This window comes from Helianthus annuus, chromosome 5 (genome assembly GCF_002127325.2).
Source record: "Helianthus annuus cultivar XRQ/B chromosome 5, HanXRQr2.0-SUNRISE, whole genome shotgun sequence".
NCBI lineage: Eukaryota > Viridiplantae > Streptophyta > Magnoliopsida > Asterales > Asteraceae > Helianthus > Helianthus annuus.
In genome coordinates, this window is record NC_035437.2 from 175,586,166 (window position 1) to 175,602,816 (window position 16,651).

At 39.4% G+C, this 16,651-nt stretch overlaps 3 protein-coding genes across 3 annotated transcripts; 1 reads left to right on the forward strand and 2 right to left on the reverse strand.

Annotated features, from left to right (window-relative positions):
- Positions 1 to 1,777: 1,777 nt before the first annotated feature.
- On the forward strand, positions 1,778 to 8,706 carry LOC110942345 (DEAD-box ATP-dependent RNA helicase 39). The gene is made up of 10 exons (XM_022184098.2): positions 1,778 to 2,356; positions 3,823 to 3,918; positions 4,520 to 4,708; positions 4,814 to 4,954; positions 5,793 to 5,933; positions 6,201 to 6,343; positions 7,163 to 7,292; positions 7,375 to 7,423; positions 7,506 to 8,043; positions 8,211 to 8,706. The coding sequence occupies exons 1-9, from the start codon at positions 1,862 to 1,864 to the stop codon at positions 8,024 to 8,026; spliced, it is 1,905 nt and encodes a 634-aa protein (XP_022039790.1). The 5' UTR covers positions 1,778 to 1,861; the 3' UTR covers positions 8,027 to 8,043; positions 8,211 to 8,706.
- Positions 8,087 to 8,682, reverse strand: LOC110944190. Its single transcript, XM_022185900.2, has one exon. The coding sequence runs from the start codon at positions 8,570 to 8,572 to the stop codon at positions 8,201 to 8,203; it is 372 nt and encodes a 123-aa protein (XP_022041592.1). The 5' UTR covers positions 8,573 to 8,682; the 3' UTR covers positions 8,087 to 8,200.
- Positions 8,707 to 11,634: 2,928 nt separating the features above from the next.
- On the reverse strand, positions 11,635 to 16,129 carry LOC110942344 (probable LRR receptor-like serine/threonine-protein kinase At1g34110). The gene is made up of 2 exons (XM_022184097.2): positions 12,719 to 16,129; positions 11,635 to 12,233 (listed from the first exon to the last, which is right to left on the reverse strand). The coding sequence occupies exons 1-2, from the start codon at positions 15,546 to 15,548 to the stop codon at positions 11,836 to 11,838; spliced, it is 3,228 nt and encodes a 1,075-aa protein (XP_022039789.1). The 5' UTR covers positions 15,549 to 16,129; the 3' UTR covers positions 11,635 to 11,835.
- Positions 16,130 to 16,651: the final 522 nt, after the last annotated feature.

The following is a 16,651-nucleotide window of genomic DNA, read 5'->3' on the forward strand; positions in this document are numbered from 1 at the left end:
ATCAAAAGGTTAAGCAAGCCGCTCAAGCGTGAAAGTGTAAGTACAAGAGGAAATAAAAAAGAACTAACAGACCTCATGTGTTTGTTACATGAGGTTTACAATGCACGGTTACAACGGAAACATTTTGAAATCGAAATATCTTCATTTCTCCCAATCTAGCTCTTGTACTTTAGCCCGCGCTCGGATCCACAAAAAGGAGCATGTTTTTACTTCACCAATTACACTTGAGTGTGACGTGTATTTGCCTTTGAAAATAACTTCATGGCGCGTCTTCCATAGAATCCAACACGTTGTGGCTGTAATCAAAAGCATCGCCTTTTTATTTGGTTTGCAAACCGGGTGCGAACGGATGATTTCAAGCAGTTCGACAACGCTGAGGAGGAAACACGGGAGGGGAACTTTTATCCAGATGAATATTTGTTGCCAAACCCACCTTGCGAAGTCACAGGTTATTAGGAGATGGTCAGCAGTTTCGGGGTTGTGGCAGCAGAGGGGGCACATGTCCGAAGGTAGAGAAATATTTCATTTTAATAGTGCGTCCCTGGTTAGTATACGATTTAGTACTAGCCTCCACAAAAAGCAGTTTATTTTGAGGGGGATCCAGTTGAGCCATGTAAGCACCTTGATTTCAAGTATTACGTACCGTATAAGTTTGGCAGCCATCCGATTTGCGCCACACCCAAGAATCAGCGCCTTTACCAACCATAGTAACAAGAAGATGAATCAATTATTGTTGTATGTTCTATTTTCATACTTGTTTCATTAGTTACAATAAAAAACATAAGTTATATGACAAGATGTATATAAATAATAGGGAATCCTAACTCGATTACCGATTAAACGTGACCCAAATTCATCCAAAACCAAACAACCCGAAAATGATCAACCTGAATTTTAATTGGACCAACCTTTCTTTTTTTATTTATATCACCCAAAAGCCCAACAAACCCAAACCCCAATTAAATAACCCAATTAACACCCTTAAAAGGGATTAAATTTTTTAGTAAATTACAAAAATCGTCCTTTATGCTGACACCAGATTGCAACCTGTATCCTTTACTTTCAAAAAGTACAAGAAACGTACTCGATGTTTGCAAACCCTTGCACATTATATCCTTTAGCCCTAACTCGGTTAGTTTTAATTGTTAAATTTGACCAAATGGACTCTACATAAGAGTATTTTGATCATTTCCCATCCTAATGCAATTATAATTTTATCTTTTAAAAAACAAATAAAACTCACCCTCACCCTTGGTGGTGGTTAGGAGATGCTGGTGGCTGGCTGGTGGGTGCAGATGGTAGGAGTTGGTGGTGGCTGGTGGATGCAAAATTGAGAGAGAGAGAGAGAGAGAGAGGGGTGGGGGATTATTTTTTATGTTTATGTTTTTTTAATTTGAGTAAATATGGTAAAATGATCAAAATATCTTTATATGAGGTCCACTTGGTCATATTTAACCATTAAAACTAACTATGTTAGGGCTAAAGGACATAACATGCAAGAGTTTGCAAACATCGGGTACATTTCTTATACTTTTTAAAGGCAAATGGTACAGTTTGCAATCTGATGTCAACATTAAGGACGATTTTCGTAATTTACTCTAAATTTTTTGTTTACTGAGTACTGTAGCGAACTGACCTACAAAACAACATTGATACCGAACTAGCGATACCAATATTCTATTTTATGATTTTCGGTTTCGATACTAGTCGGTTTAACCCAAAGGTTAAACAAACCTGGGTTAAACCGGTCTTGTGCTCCATTTTTCCACACCCAATCCGTTCAAAGATCAAAACTCAATCTTCCATCTTGATCAAACAGCCGCTCTACAACACAAACTCCTGCAAATATCCGCTCAAAAAGATGGGAACCACCACAAGAATCCTAACCCTTTCTTTATCTTCCACACCCACCTTCACTTTCACCAGACTCCACCATTTTCGTAAGGTTTATCAACGGTTTAGACCCCTCACCACCGCCGCCACCACCACCACCCCCATAACCGAACAACCGTCATTAGAATCTTCAAAACACTCAATCCTTCTTGAACGTCTGAGAATCAAACACCTCAAAGATTCTGTAGGCAATACTTATAAAGGTAAAAAATCTCAACCTTTGGAGGGTGAAAATGGAGATGTGGGTGTTAAGAATTTGGAGAAAAAGAAGGAGAAAGCTGTGGGCTTTTCAGAATTGGGGTTGAGTGAAGAGGTTTTAGGGGCGTTAGGGGAAATGGGGATTACAGTGCCTACTGAGATTCAGTGTTTGGGGATACCTGCTGTGTTGGATGAGAAGAGTGTGGTGTTGGGGTCTCATACTGGCTCTGGGAAAACACTTGCTTACTTGTTGCCTCTTGTGCAGGTGTTTGTTTTGAGTCTGTTTGGTTTGGTTTGGTTTATATGTTTTGTTAGGGCTGCAAACGAACCGAACGAACACAAACAAGACCTTGTTCGTGTTGTTTGTGTTCGTTCGGTAAGAAATATACGTATTCACGAACTGTTCATGAACACTTACTGAACGACACTTTATGTGTTCGTTTGTTAAGTAAATGATCTTGTTCGTGTTCGTTTGTTAAGAAATATACGTATTCACGAACTGTTCATGAACACTTACCGAACGAGACTTTATGTGTTCGTTTGTTAAGTAAATGTAATGATCTTGTTCGCGTTCGTTTGTATTTGTTTGTTCATCAACACAAACTAATGTTCATGAACACAAATGGAAACAAATGAATAGGGCCGTAAATGAACCGAACGTTCAGCGAACAGTTCGTGAACCGTTCGGTGGGAAGTTCGTTTATGTTCGTTCGATTAACTTAACGAACGAACACGAACAAAAAATTTCGTTTGGTTAGCTTAGCGAACGAACATGAACACAGGTCTTGTTCGTTCGTCTGCGTTCGTGAACGTTCGGTTACGTTCGTTCATGTTCGTTTGATTATATTAAAAAATAATAAATAATAAACCTTTATCTAAACATATTGAAAACTTGAAATCCTATTTTTTCTAAGTTAGCTAAAATTTGGACATTCTAAGACATTTTTGGGGATAATTATGCCTAAGTTAGTTAAACTTGATTCATCGTTTGATGGTGTAGTAGACTTCTTGTGTTTTGATTTATCATTTGATGGTTGTGTTTAACTACTTATATCCAATGTTTAAGGATAACAATGTTTTTATTTTTTATTTTCAAGTTAAATGTTCGTTTGCGTTCGCTTTTATTTGCTTGTGTTCGTTTGTGTTCGAGACCAGTGTTCACGAACTGTTCGTGAACAACTGAATTTCCTTAACGAACATAAACGTATGTTCGGTATACATTCGTGAACAGTTCGCGAACATGTTAATTTCCTTAACGAACGAACACGAACATGGCCTTGTTCGTGTTCGTTCGGTTTGTTTACAGCCCTACAAATGAACACAAACAAACGTTCATGAACAGAATATATGATACACTGACACTTATTAAATTTTTTAATTATCGGAATTTTGAAGTATTCAAATAAAATATAAAAACTAAAAACACTAATGAACTATCGAACACAATCGAACACGTTACCTAACGTTCACGAACATAAATGAACGAATGTGGCCTCTGTTCACGTTTGTTCATTTAACCAAACGAACAAAATTTCTTGTTCGTGTTCATTTGTTTAATAAACGAACGAACACAAACGACCTTCCCGCCGAACAGTTCACGAACTGTTCGCCAAATGTTTGTTTACAGCCCTAATTCTGTTTGTGATCGATTGATTGCCATTTAAGTTTTGAATGAAATAAAGTATAGTTCTGATCTGACAAACTGTTTGTTATTGAGGTGTTTATATACAGTTATTGAGACAAGATGAAGCATTAAACGGCATGGTGATGAAGCCCAGGCGTCCACGTGCTGTTGTCCTCTGTCCAACACGGGAATTATGCGAACAGGTTAACGATAACGCTTTTATTTCATTGTTTCTACGAAGGACATGCGTTTCTATAACATCTAACTAAGGTTTAAAAGAACGGAAACGAGTTTTGAGGCGTTTTCCCTTCGCCTCACGAGGCGTAAGGCCGAGCCGGTATTAATAAATTAATATAAAAATTATATATATTATAAAAATAATAATACTAACTAATTTCATCATCAGATTCATCAAAATCATCAAAAACATACATAAAAAAGACATGAAATGCTTGAAATTGACACAAAAAGTCAAAAACATCAAAAACAACTATGAAAATCCCATGAGGCGCACCTGAGGCGCAGCCTTTCTTAGCGCCTCAGCCCCTCTGAGGCGCATATGCAGTAAAAACCCCATGAGGCGCGCCTCAGACTCCTTTTTTGGCCGTTTCGCCTCGAGGCGCACCTGAGGCGCAGCCTTTCTTAGCGCCTCAGCCCCTCTGAGGCGCATATGCAGTAAAAACCCCATGAGGCGCGCCTCAGACTCGTTTTTTGGCCGTTTCGCCTCGAGGCGCACGCCTCAAGCGTTTTTTAAAACCATGCATCTAACTACCCTCTTAATTCAACGAAGTTTGCATATTGCAGGTATTTGGAGTTTCAAAGTCTATTAGTCATCACGCTCGGTTTCGGTCAACCATGGTTAGCGGAGGTGGCCGTATAAGACCGCAAGAGGAGGCACTGAACTCACCGATCGACATGGTGGTGGGGACACCTGGCAGGGTTCTTCAACATATCGAAGAGGGGAACTTGGTGTACGGTGATATCAGATATCTGGTGACCTAATTCTTCTTTTTCTCCCCTATTACTTATGCAATTGTTTAATTTGGATTATATTTTGCATTTTCTTTTGTGATATGATTGTAAATCTTATATTATTAGGTATTGGATGAGGCAGACACGATGTTTGATCGAGGGTTTGGGCCGGATATCCGCAAGTTTCTTGGCCCATTGAAAAACCGAGCTCACAAAACGGACGGCCTTGGTTTTCAAACCGTTTTGGTGTCTGCAACAATGACAAATGTATGCTATTTACATACTTTTTTTCTACCACAATTAGGGCTGTAAACGAACCGAACGAACACGAACAAGGCCTTGTTCATGTTCGTTCGTTAAGAAATAAATGTGTTCACGAACGGTTCATGAACACTTACCAAACGAGATTTTATGTTCGTGTTCGTTCGTTAAGGAAATGAGCGTGTTCGCGAACGGTTCACGAACACAAACGAACACAAATAAATTTGGCGAACGCGACGAAGGATAAAGATAGATGGCCCAGAGAGTAGCACTCGAACTTGAATCCCTTATTGTGGAACGGAGGTCGATCGTATTCGTGGATGTAAATAATGATGCATAAACAAGGTGAAAGTGAGTTTCCTAGTTTAATTGTTAGGGAAATAAAATAAATAAAAGTTTAATAATATAAAAAGTACAAATAAAATACAAGAAAGTACAAAGATCTTCAATTAAAACACAAACATACGAATATAAACGAACGCAAATCAAGGAATGTTCACGAACACCTTACCGAACGTTCACGAACACAATCGAACGAACGAGACCTCTGTTCATGTTCGTTCATTTAACTAATCGAACGGAATTTCTTGTTCATGTTCGTTCGTTTATTAAACGAACGAACATAAACGAACTTCCCGCCGAACGGTTCACGAACTGTTCGCTGAACGTTCGGTTCATTTACAGCCCTAACCACAATGTTATATGAAGTGATATAAGATAAGTTAGGAATGTGCAATTTGAAACTGATTTTCTGAGTATTGCGACATGAAGCTGCCATGTCATTTTTAGTGATTAAATAAAATAAACTTAAAAGGAATTTAAATAGTTTGATGATTTCATGCAGGCTGTACAAAAGTTAGTTGACGAAGAGTTCGAAGGAATTGAACATCTTCGCACATCAACGTTGCATAAAAAGGTTGCTTCCGCTCGCCATGATTTTATCAAGCTTTCGGGTTCAGAAAACAAGTTGGAAGCATTACTACAGGTTCATTTTTTTTTCTTCCTTTCACTGGATTTTTGTTATATTCTAGAACCAAAAGCGAGTCACGTCTCAACTTTGCATGTGCAGAGGAACGTACAAGTTTCATGCGTAATGTATAAACCATTATAATAAGATCACCGATCTAGATTTGGAAATTGTATTATGTACGAAATATGAAAAACGACCAATAGCAGTTGACTATTTATTTTTATTCTAAAACAGAAATTAATCACTTATTGTTTGTTTATTATAATGGTGTTGTTTATGTAGGTTCTTGAGCCAAGTTTAGCGAAGGGAAACAGAGTGATGGTGTTCTGTAATACGTTGAACTCTAGTCGTGCTGTCGACCATTTTCTTAGTGAAAACCAACTAGCTACTGTTAACTATCATGGTGAGGTGCCTGCGGTTGAAAGGTGAGACGACGTCTTTCAAATATTTACACGTATTAAAACTACCTATTTTGTTCTGATGTGTTTATTAGACTATGGGCCCACGGGCTCGGTTAGGTTTCTATACCATTTCAGAGCCAGCCTAGGCTCTATACCGTTTCCGGCGCGCCACACACAAATATACAAACCCTAGCGGTCACCACTTGAGAAAAACCCTAGACAGGGCGGCGTGCCGCCATTGCCGCCCTGTCCGGTCTTTGTTCGTTTTCCGTTTCCATTTTTTTTTCAGTTTTGTGTTCAAATAAAGCTTCGTCTTCGGTTCTAGATTCACCAGTCTTCTTACGGTCTCTTACCACACAGATGATGCTACGGCTCATCTTGTTGATTTCGCATCTCCGTCAAGCCGTCCCTTACCGTCGTGCCGCCACCGCTCATTATACTACGGTCTTCGCCGCGCCGCCTGTAGGATTACGATCCGCCGCCGCGCCGCTGCACTGCCGTATTGGTTGTCTCTTATTGGAGGATTACGAGATCATTCAAAACCGTGTATCGAAGATTATGGATTGAAGATTGCAAGATTATGGAATTTTGACCGAAATCGAAGACAGTTTTTTAGGGTTTATTATTGTTTTTTGTTTTCAGTCTAAGCTTCTAGTTCCATCTGCTACGACTGCGGGGGAGTATTAGACTATGGGCCCACAGGCTCGGTTAGGTTTCTAAGGTTGCTCGTAATCCCTATATATTGTAACCTACTCATTCAATAATAATCGTTCAGTCTTTAATAATCTTACAGTGTTATCCTACCAACCGACCACCCTGTCTAACACTTTACTTATGAACCAGGGTAGAAAACCTCAAAAAATTTAAAAGCGATGACGGAGATTGCCCCACGCTCGTTTGTACCGACCTTGCAGCTCGGGGATTGGACTTGGATGTGGATCATGTTATTATGTTTGATTTTCCATCGAACTCGGTACGTATTTTCTTGCGATACCCTCTTAAGTTCATCATAATTTATTGATTGTTAAGTAATAATCGTCTTATGTGCATTTTAGATTGACTACCTTCATCGAACCGGAAGGACTGCCCGCATGGGAGCAAAAGGTGATTTTCATTGTCGGTTACCCAACACACCTATTTTCATGTGACAATTCGTTTATCTTCGTGTTTTTTGTTGTTTTTTCAGGAAAAGTAACGAGTCTAGTTACTAAAAAGGACCTCACGTTAGCAACCCGTGTTGAGGAAGCCATGAGGAAAAACGAAAGCTTAGAGTCTCTCACCGTAAATAACGTTCGAAAAGACGGTAGCAGGCCAAAACTTCAAGGACATAAAGGTACAAAGTCGGTCAAAGTCAAAGTGTCCGATCAGAAAAACAACAAACCGCTTAGAACCGCAAAATCATCCACCAAAGGAAGCTCACTGGGGTCCACAAGATCTAGTAAAGTAGTTAGCTTTTCGAAATCACCAACGAAAAGAAACTCATCAGCGCCCAAATCCGGTAAAGTAGTTGACTTTTCCAAATATAAAAAAACGACGACGAAAGGGTCCGCTAAACCGTCGAAGTTCTCGAAACCAAGTAACCCGAAACGACCAGTATCGAAAGTTGGTGGTAAAACTCGCACAGTTAGTCAATCCGGTTTCGTGAAATCTTCCTCAAAGCTAAATGTTGTTGGATTTAGGGGGCGGAGCTCAGCGAGGGCTAGTTGACCGGTCAGCCAAGTATGGTAAGTTTTTTCAAGTTTAAAAATATATTTCAAATATTTAATAAAAACAACAAATTTCGATTTGTACTAACATCTTCAACACAAAATGCGCGTAATTAAAAGCTAATAATTCGAGTTCGACACTTTATTAATTCATTTTATTGAATATTTTCGTCGTCTATTTCCAGGTAAGAGCAAGAAGCCTTGGTTTAGGCGGAACAATATTTCCTTCAGCATCATAGATTATGACCCCCGAAAAATCCGGTAGTTGACACTTTCCGCCCATAAGTATATTCTTTTGCCAAACAGATTCCTCTTCTTCTTCTTCATTTTCGTCGTCACTTTGAAACGCACGAGTCACGCCTCCATTGTTGAGCTGTATGACGGGTTCTTCATAATCGTAACTATAGCAAGCTTTTAAACGGTGAACCCATTTTCCGGAATGACCAGCACACATGAACAATGTGAATGCGCAAAAGAAAATCGAGCCGATGGCTAGGCTTAGGTGTGATGCACCGGGTAGAAGGTGGTCCGGGATTGGTCGAGCCATTGGTTCTTTTTTTTTTTGTTTTTGTAGTTGATAAGAATGATAAGTGTTGTTGAAGATTTTGCATGGGAACTCATGTTTTATAGTGCAACTGTGTGGATTGGTTAAGGTTTTTGATATGGGTTTAGGTGGACTAATGGTTGGTTAAGTTTTGTGGGTTTGGTGGCTTGGCTTTAGACATTATTTTTTAACTAAACTATTATGACAATAAAATTTAAAAATCTAAATCTTTTAATTGATGATTCCTTTTTAAATTTTGTAGTATTTACATATACATGGGCAAGTTTGGCCCGGTTTTCAAAAAACCAGGTCCTGGAGTTGGCGTTTTTTACTTGATCTTTCTCTTTTATTTTTGTCTATACTACATATGTCTTTTCTTATTGTATGGTTAGATGTAGGCCTGTAAAGGAACCGAACGAACACGAACAAGACCTTGTTCGTGTTCGTTTGTTAAGAAATGTATGTGTTCGCGAACCGTTCACGAACACTTATCGAACGAGATTTTATGTTCGTGTTCGTTTGTTAAGGAAATGAACTTGTTCGTGTTCGTTTGTGTTTCTTTGTTAATTTTAGGCAACGAACGTTGACGAACACAAATGAGCACAAACTAATGTTCATGAACACAAATGGAAACAAACGAACACAAACAATCGTTTCATGAACAGAATATATAATACACTGACACTTATTAGATATTTAATTTGTCGGAATTTTGAAGTATCTAAATAGATATAAAATACTAAAAACACTAATGAACTATCAAACACAAACGGACACGTTACCGAACGTTCACGAACATAAACAAACGAACACGACCTTTGTTCATGTTTGTTCGTTTAACTAAACGAACGGAATTTCTTGTTCGTGTTCGTTTGTTTAATAAACGAACGAACACAAACGAACTTCCGCCGAACGGTTCATGAACTGTTCGCCGAACGTTTGGTTCGTTTGCAGCCCTAGTTAGATGGTGTGGTGGTAAAGCGTCTCCTCTCTAACCAAGATGTAGAGAGTTTAAATCCTGCATGGTGCATGTATACATACGTAGGTTAGTTTGTCGTTCAAGAAAAATATACTTGGATCTAATGGCAAGAAGGATATCATGTTTTTTGTTATTTAAGGTTTGGTAGTTTGTGGTTTAAAAATGATTGTGTAAAGTACACACAATCAAGGAGTCAAAGGTGACACTAAGGTTATCAAATGCCTAGAGAATTGACTTTTTATGATCCTAAAATTGTTGTAGAGATTGAGTTATCCAAGACATATTGCTTAGAAGTGTTAGTGATCCAAAAAATGAGGAGTTTGGATCTCTAGGACTTTAAGGTTGACAAAACATAACTCAAGAGTGGTTGACTTCCCCACATCTCTTTGAATTTGACATCCTTTGACCCTTAACAACTCTTTATGGACTTGATAAATCCACACGATTATAATAACCCTAACCATCTAATTATACTAAACTAAACCAACATCTTAGAAGCCAATAAACCTATGTTGTCAAAGACGCAAGGCGCAGGCGAGGCGCATCGGACTCGCACGGAGCCTAGGCGCAAAAAAAGCGTAGGTTTTTTAAGAAAAACGCACATAGAGAAAAAAAATATAAAAATATGTTATGCTTTGAAAATAAATAAGATTCCACATATAAAATAAAAAAAACTATTATATATGCCATTTAAGATCATGTAGCTAATAGTTAGTAGCAAAAGTTTAGGACTTATACACACGTAGTGATACCAAAAGTTACTAGGACTTGCACAAACGTTTGCGGTTACTAAAACATTTAAACTTATAGTTCATCATCAATCATTAAGACCATCATCAAAGTCATCGAAACTTCCATCAACATCAATTGGATATTCAGCTTCGGCTCGCCTCGTTGCGCCCGAGCGCCTAGGCGTGCGCCTTTTGCGCCTGAGCACCGTTTTTACAAAAAACCCATTTTTGCGCCTAAGCTACCACTAGGCGCTATAGGCGCACCTCGCTGCGCCCGAGCGCCTAGGTGCACGCCTTTTGCGCTTTTGACAACTATGCAATAAACTAAACCACTCAAATATGAAACAAAATTTAAGACTCAAAATATAGTCTAAAATACGACTCCATAAATAAAACTTACTAACCCCTAACTATCAACAATATTAGTCCAACAATATCACCCCTAAAATTAACTCCTAAAATTCACCTATTGTCCACTTTGTGAAACTCAAATCTACACCACTATAATTGAGATAAACACCTGATACCACTAGATCAAGATGTCATCGCTATTATGTATCCATACTAATTAATGTGGAGACAAGGAATAGTGTACATTATATTTATATCTTTGGCCCTTTTGTATATGTTTGTTTTGCTCCTTTCACATTATTATTATTATTATCTAAAACTTTTAGGATCATAATTTAAAAAACAATCTATCTTTTAATAGAGGAAAGCATGAAAGGAAAGAGACTTGTTGTGGACAGCATCAAGATGCATGAACAAGTGAACAATTGTGGCCCATAAGATACCAAAAAAGAACTCATAGGAGCATTGATATAACTGTTGCTTGTCATTTATGGTCCACCACATGTAACACTACATGCATTGTCATGGATTCATGAATACACAAAGTCTCATGAAGGTGAAAGTCATATCATAAAAGGAAAAAAAAGTTTTACCACCAACTTTGTGGAGTTGTAGATCAACCGAAAAAAGGTACGAAAAAAAACTAATCGGTTTGGGATCCATTTAAGAAATGTCGGCAACTGTAGGATAGAGACAAGTCTTGCTCCCATCGCGATCTTCTCAGACCCTACCAATAGCACTGCAATGAGTGAATTATACTGATCACGATCTTCTCATACCCTACCAATAGCACTGCAACGAGTGGATTATACTGGATATGTTTATTTGTTTTGTTTTTCAGTAGTATGTATACTAATTAGGAGACATGGTTCATGTGCATTGTTTGTATCTTTAAGACCCTTTTTCTTTTTGACTAGATTACATGCTTCTTTCTACCAACAATAAAACATGGAGATATGGACCAAATGTAACACTTAAAAAGACTTATGGGCCTCCCTTTAATCTGTTTAAATCATGTTGTACTTCATGCAACATAAGTTGTACATAACTATAAGAAAATAACACCTACCATAAACAAACTACACCCATTTATCCATTTATCCAAATCTTTCTTCTCATGACCAAATCACATAAATCTATTCTTACCCATTTCACTAAATTACTAAAACACCCTCACCTCAAATCTAATACAAAATCCTAATTAATCATTGTGGCATATTATACCTATGAGTAGATGATTGCTTCATTAAAGGTTGTGAAGTTTTCCCCCATTCTTCAGGTGAACTCTTAACTTCCATCAACAATGCAACCACTTCTTTCATCGTCGGTCTCTCCGCGGGTGAAGAGTTCACGCAAAACATCGCGATCCCGAGCGTTTGTAGCATTTCTTGGACCATTTGATCCGGCATTCCTTGTAGCTTCGCGTCGAGTATGGTGACCGCGGGCTCAAAACTGCCCATTTTCTTTTTGACCCACTCGACTATATGTGAACCCTCCCTGACCCGATTCTCGACTGCGCTACGTCCACTTAAGATCTCTAGTAACACCACTCCGTAACTGTAGACGTCACTCTTTTCTGTTATGTTCATTGTGTAACCGTATTCTGCAAAAAGAAAATTAAAATAAATAAATATGGAAAAATTACAAGTTTTGTCATTTAGCTTTATGCCACTTTTCAGGCTGTGTCATTTTTAACGAATGTTGACAGGCGGTGTCCTTTACTAGGTATTTTGTTGCAAGTTTAGTCCTTTACACCCAACCCAGTTAAAAAACCCTGTTAATTGTTGACAGGCGGTGTCTTTTACTAGGTATTTTGTTGCAAGTTTAGTCCTATACACCCAACAATTAACAGGGTTTTTTAACTGGGTTGGGTGTAAAGAACTAAACTTGCAACAAAATGCTTAGTAAAGGACACCGCCTGTCAACATTCGTAAAAAAGGGCACCGCCTGAAAAGTGGTATAAAGATAAAGGACAAAACTTGTAATTTTTCCAAAATATATTCTTATAGTATTTTTCAAACCGAGTCAAACGGGCTGTAGAATGATAATTAACTCGTGATTCGGTAATAAAAACAGAAAGCTACTTGCCTGGAGCGATGTATCCATATGATCCAGCGACCCGTGACATGGCATGCTGATAATTTGCAGAATTCATAAGCTTCGCGAGCCCGAAATCAGCCAAATAAGCCTCGTATTTGCAGTCGAGAAGAATATTATTGCACTTAACATCTCTATGAAGAATTGCAGGCACACAATCATGATGAAGATAAGCGAGTCCTTGTGCGGATCCAACCGCGATCTTGTACCTCGTTTCCCAATCCAAATTCCGATTACTTTGCAACAACTGCTGTAAATTCCCATTTGGAATGTGATTGTAAAGCAATAGCTTCACACTTTTATTAGAACAATACCCCAAAAGTTTCACTATATTTCGATGCCGAATATGACCCAGAATTTGAATTTCCGCTGCAAACGAATCGATAGCGGGTTCTTCGTCGGTTTTCGTTTTCCAAAGCTTTTTGACCGCGATAATCTCCCCGTTTGGCATTTCCGCTTTGTAAACGACACCGGAGCATCCTTTCCCGATTACGTTCTCGTCTTTTAAACAATCCAATATGTTATCGATTGTAAACCCGAGCTTAGTGAACGGAATGAATGTCCACGGGTAGGAGAAATCGTCACCCCGCGAATCAAGGTTCGGGTCGGCTAACGAGTGCTTGATCATGTACTTGTGGTTCCTTGACATAAAGACCCAAGTGGCTGCAGCCGCCATGGTCACCGAGACAAGTGTTAGAACCACTATACCTACGGTTTGAGCCGATTTCAACCTGTTTCTCATTGGTAGTCTAGAAGAACATGACAACCCGTCTACGGATTCGCAGAGGCCTGGGTTGTGAACGAATGATTCTGGTGTCAGGGTTCGAAAAAACGGTGTAACGGGGATCGGGCCCGAGAAGTTGTTGTAGGAAACATTTAGTGAAGTGAGGCTAGTAAGTGAACTCAAGATCAAGATCTTCCCATGAAATGAGTTGTGTGAAAGATCAAGTGATTGTAACTGAGTCAGCCCGTTGATCGACTCGGGTATTTCACCTTGGAACCGATTCGAGCTTAAGTCAAGACTAATGGTTAAGCTCGTGATCGACCCGATCTCAGGCGGGATTTGGCCCGAAAGACTGTTTGAACTCAAATCAAGAAGTGTCAACTTCTGCAAGCTTTTGATCGACCCGGGGATCGACCCGGTAAGCAGATTGTTGTTAAGAATGAGTTTGTTCAAGTAACTAAAGTTACCAAAACTCGACGGGATTCGACCCGTTAACCCGTTTTGACTCAAATCAAGCTGTTCAAGATTCACAAGCTCACCTAACTCGACCGGTATTTCACCCGTTAAATGATTGTTATGAACATCTAAAAGCTCCAAAACCGTACTGTTACCGATCTCACGAGGCAAAGAACCCGAGAAATGATTCGTGTATAAATCAAGAAACACAAGGTTTGGCAGTAAACCAATCTCTTTAGGAATAGGACCCGAAAGCTGATTTTCGCCAAGCCTTAACCGAACCAACGACTCGCATTTCCCGACACTCGCTGGCACCTTTCCGGACAGCGAATTCCCAAGTAACAACAGTTTACTCAACTTACTCAACCCAAGGATCTCTTCAGGAATCTCACCAGTTAACTTGTTTTTCGAAAGATCAAGCGAGTAAAGCTCACTACAGTTACCAAAAGACGAAGGAATTGTTCCCGAAACCGCATTCCCCCAAAGAAAAAAGCTCTGTAACATCTTCAACTTCCCTATTTGCCACGGTATTCGGCCCGAAATCTGATTCTTATCAAGCTGGATAGCTGTAAGACTAGTGCAGTTACTAATCTCAATCGGTATCGGGCCCGTTAACGAATTCTCAGACAAATGCAGCTGTTCAAGCACTGTCAACCTCCCTAACTCTTTAGGGATTTCACCACTCAACTCATTAGCAGACACATCCAACACCACAAGTGAAGAACAGTTAGAAAGTTCACCCGGTATCGACCCGGTTAACAAATTCCCCCACAGAAACAAACTAGTAAGCTTCTGAAGCCGGCCCAATTCACGCGGTATCGGCCCGGTAAGTCTGTTCATATGGAGATACAAGTTTCTCAACTCAGTACACATTCCCAGCTCAGCTGGGATTGTTCCGGATATTTCGGTATCGTAAATAGCTAAAGTTTGAAGGTTGATCATGTTCTTGAATGTGGTAGGAATGGTCCCGGATAATCCGGTTGCTGCAACCCCAAATGTGGTCAGATTAGAGAGATATCCCAACTCCGGTGGGATTTCTCCGGTGATGTAAGGGTTGCCCCCTATTCGAAACTCTTGAAGAGAAGTTAAATATCCGAGTTGATGTGGGATTGTGCTGTTGATGAGATTATCTTGGATACAAAGGTATTGGAGGGAAGAAAGATTTGAAAGTTGAGGTGGGATTTTTCCGGTGAGTTGGTTAGAGTCAAGGTAGAGAAACTGTAAGGAGGTGAGTTGACCGAGTTCCGGTGGGATTTGGCCGGAGAGTGAGTTGGAGGAGAGGTCTAGTAGCCGGAGATGTGGGAAACTGCCGAAAGAGGGTGGGATTTGGCCGGAGATGTTGGTGGAGGAGAGGTTGAGGAGTTGGAGGGATGAGAGAGAGGATAGTTGTGGTGGGAGAGATGAGAGGTTGAGGAAAGTGTTGGGGATTGAAATGGAGATTACTTTGTTTTGTGGGGAGCATGTGATGCCTTGCCATGAACATGGTGTTGGTGAAGATGGTGTCCATGATGGGAGGGTGGTGGTTTTAGAGAGAGAGTTGCCGGAGGAGAGGAGAGAGAGTAAAGCTTCACCGTCCGGCGAGAGGGTGGAGATGAATGGTGTGAGGATCAAGAAAGTGAAAAAGATTGAAACTTTATGCATCTTGAGGGTAAATGGTTGATGGGTTTTGGTGGGGTTTGGAAAAAGATTCAAACTTTGGTGGAAAAATGCATGCAAAGATTGGTTATGGTGGAAAATGGTGGTGGGTGGTGGTGGTGGTGGGGGTGGTGGTGGAGTGAAAAAGGTGTTAAACTTGGGGGACAATATGCATGTGAAAGAGGGTTTTAAGGTGGTGGGTGTATGCTTAAAACTCACTTATATGTTTGTGTTAGTGAAAGAACAAACCTATCCATGTGAAGCAAGAAAAAGAAAGTGTGTTTGCTTCTAGTGGAAACTTACCGGAAACTTTGTCTCCGCCTTGCACGGCGGCGTCTCTGGTGGTTCTACTTCTACTTCAACCGGCGGTGGTTATGGGAGGTGGACAGGAAATGGTGGAACTTGTGGGGTGTTTTGGTTCAAGAGTAGTGTTTTATTTGGTTCTTGATGGGTGAGGAGAATAAGGAAGAGGACGGCGGTGAGTGGTGGTGGTGGTGGCGGCGACGGCGACGGCGGTGGTTATGTTGTGATGGAGGAGTAGGACATTGGAATTTGAAGGTATAGAGGGAAGAGATTGGAGCTTGAGCATGGAGATGCTCAAAATGTTTGGTTTTAAATACATGCAATTTCTTTATTTTATAAAATAATGATTAGGGCACCAACAACTATCAAAAATACCAAATTACCCTTGCTTTAATCTCATCAAACTTTGCATTTTGTTAATATTTTGCCATAAGTTCAAGGACTAGTAATGTATTTGATATCAATTTTTTTGTTAGGTAATATGTTTTTTGTGAAAGTAAGCTTTTGTACACTATGACCAAATTTATCTTTGGATTTCATGATGTATATTCATATAGATAATGTAATCTATTAAAAAAAGAATGAAGATCTTATTAATAAATGAATATACTAATTAGTACACGAATGATACATGAGATAGTATTTGCTTTGTGTTTGATTTTCAGTGTTTGATAAATTATAAGACGATTGATTTTTATCACTATCAAATGTTAAATAGTATTAAATTCATGTAAATAATCATTTTATATAAACACTATCTCTATCCATTATCCCTTTACTTCCATCCCATCTCCCAACTCTACATG

Excerpts from the sequence above, each read along its gene's own strand:
- LOC110942345 (XM_022184098.2), top strand. The coding sequence starts at position 1,862 with ATGGGAACCACCACAAGAATCCTAACCCTTTCTTTATCTTCCACACCC. Across the intron at positions 5,934-6,200 it reads AGTTGGAAGCATTACTACAG|GTTCTTGAGCCAAGTTTAGC; the intron begins GTTCATTTTTTT and ends TTGTTTATGTAG. Across the intron at positions 6,344-7,162 it reads GAGGTGCCTGCGGTTGAAAG|GGTAGAAAACCTCAAAAAAT; the intron begins GTGAGACGACGT and ends CTTATGAACCAG.
- LOC110944190 (XM_022185900.2), bottom strand. The coding sequence starts at position 8,572 with ATGGCTCGACCAATCCCGGACCACCTTCTACCCGGTGCATCACACCTA.
- LOC110942344 (XM_022184097.2), bottom strand. The coding sequence starts at position 15,548 with ATGCATAAAGTTTCAATCTTTTTCACTTTCTTGATCCTCACACCATTC. Across the intron at positions 12,234-12,718 it reads ATATGGATACATCGCTCCAG|AATACGGTTACACAATGAAC; the intron begins GCAAGTAGCTTT and ends TTCTTTTTGCAG.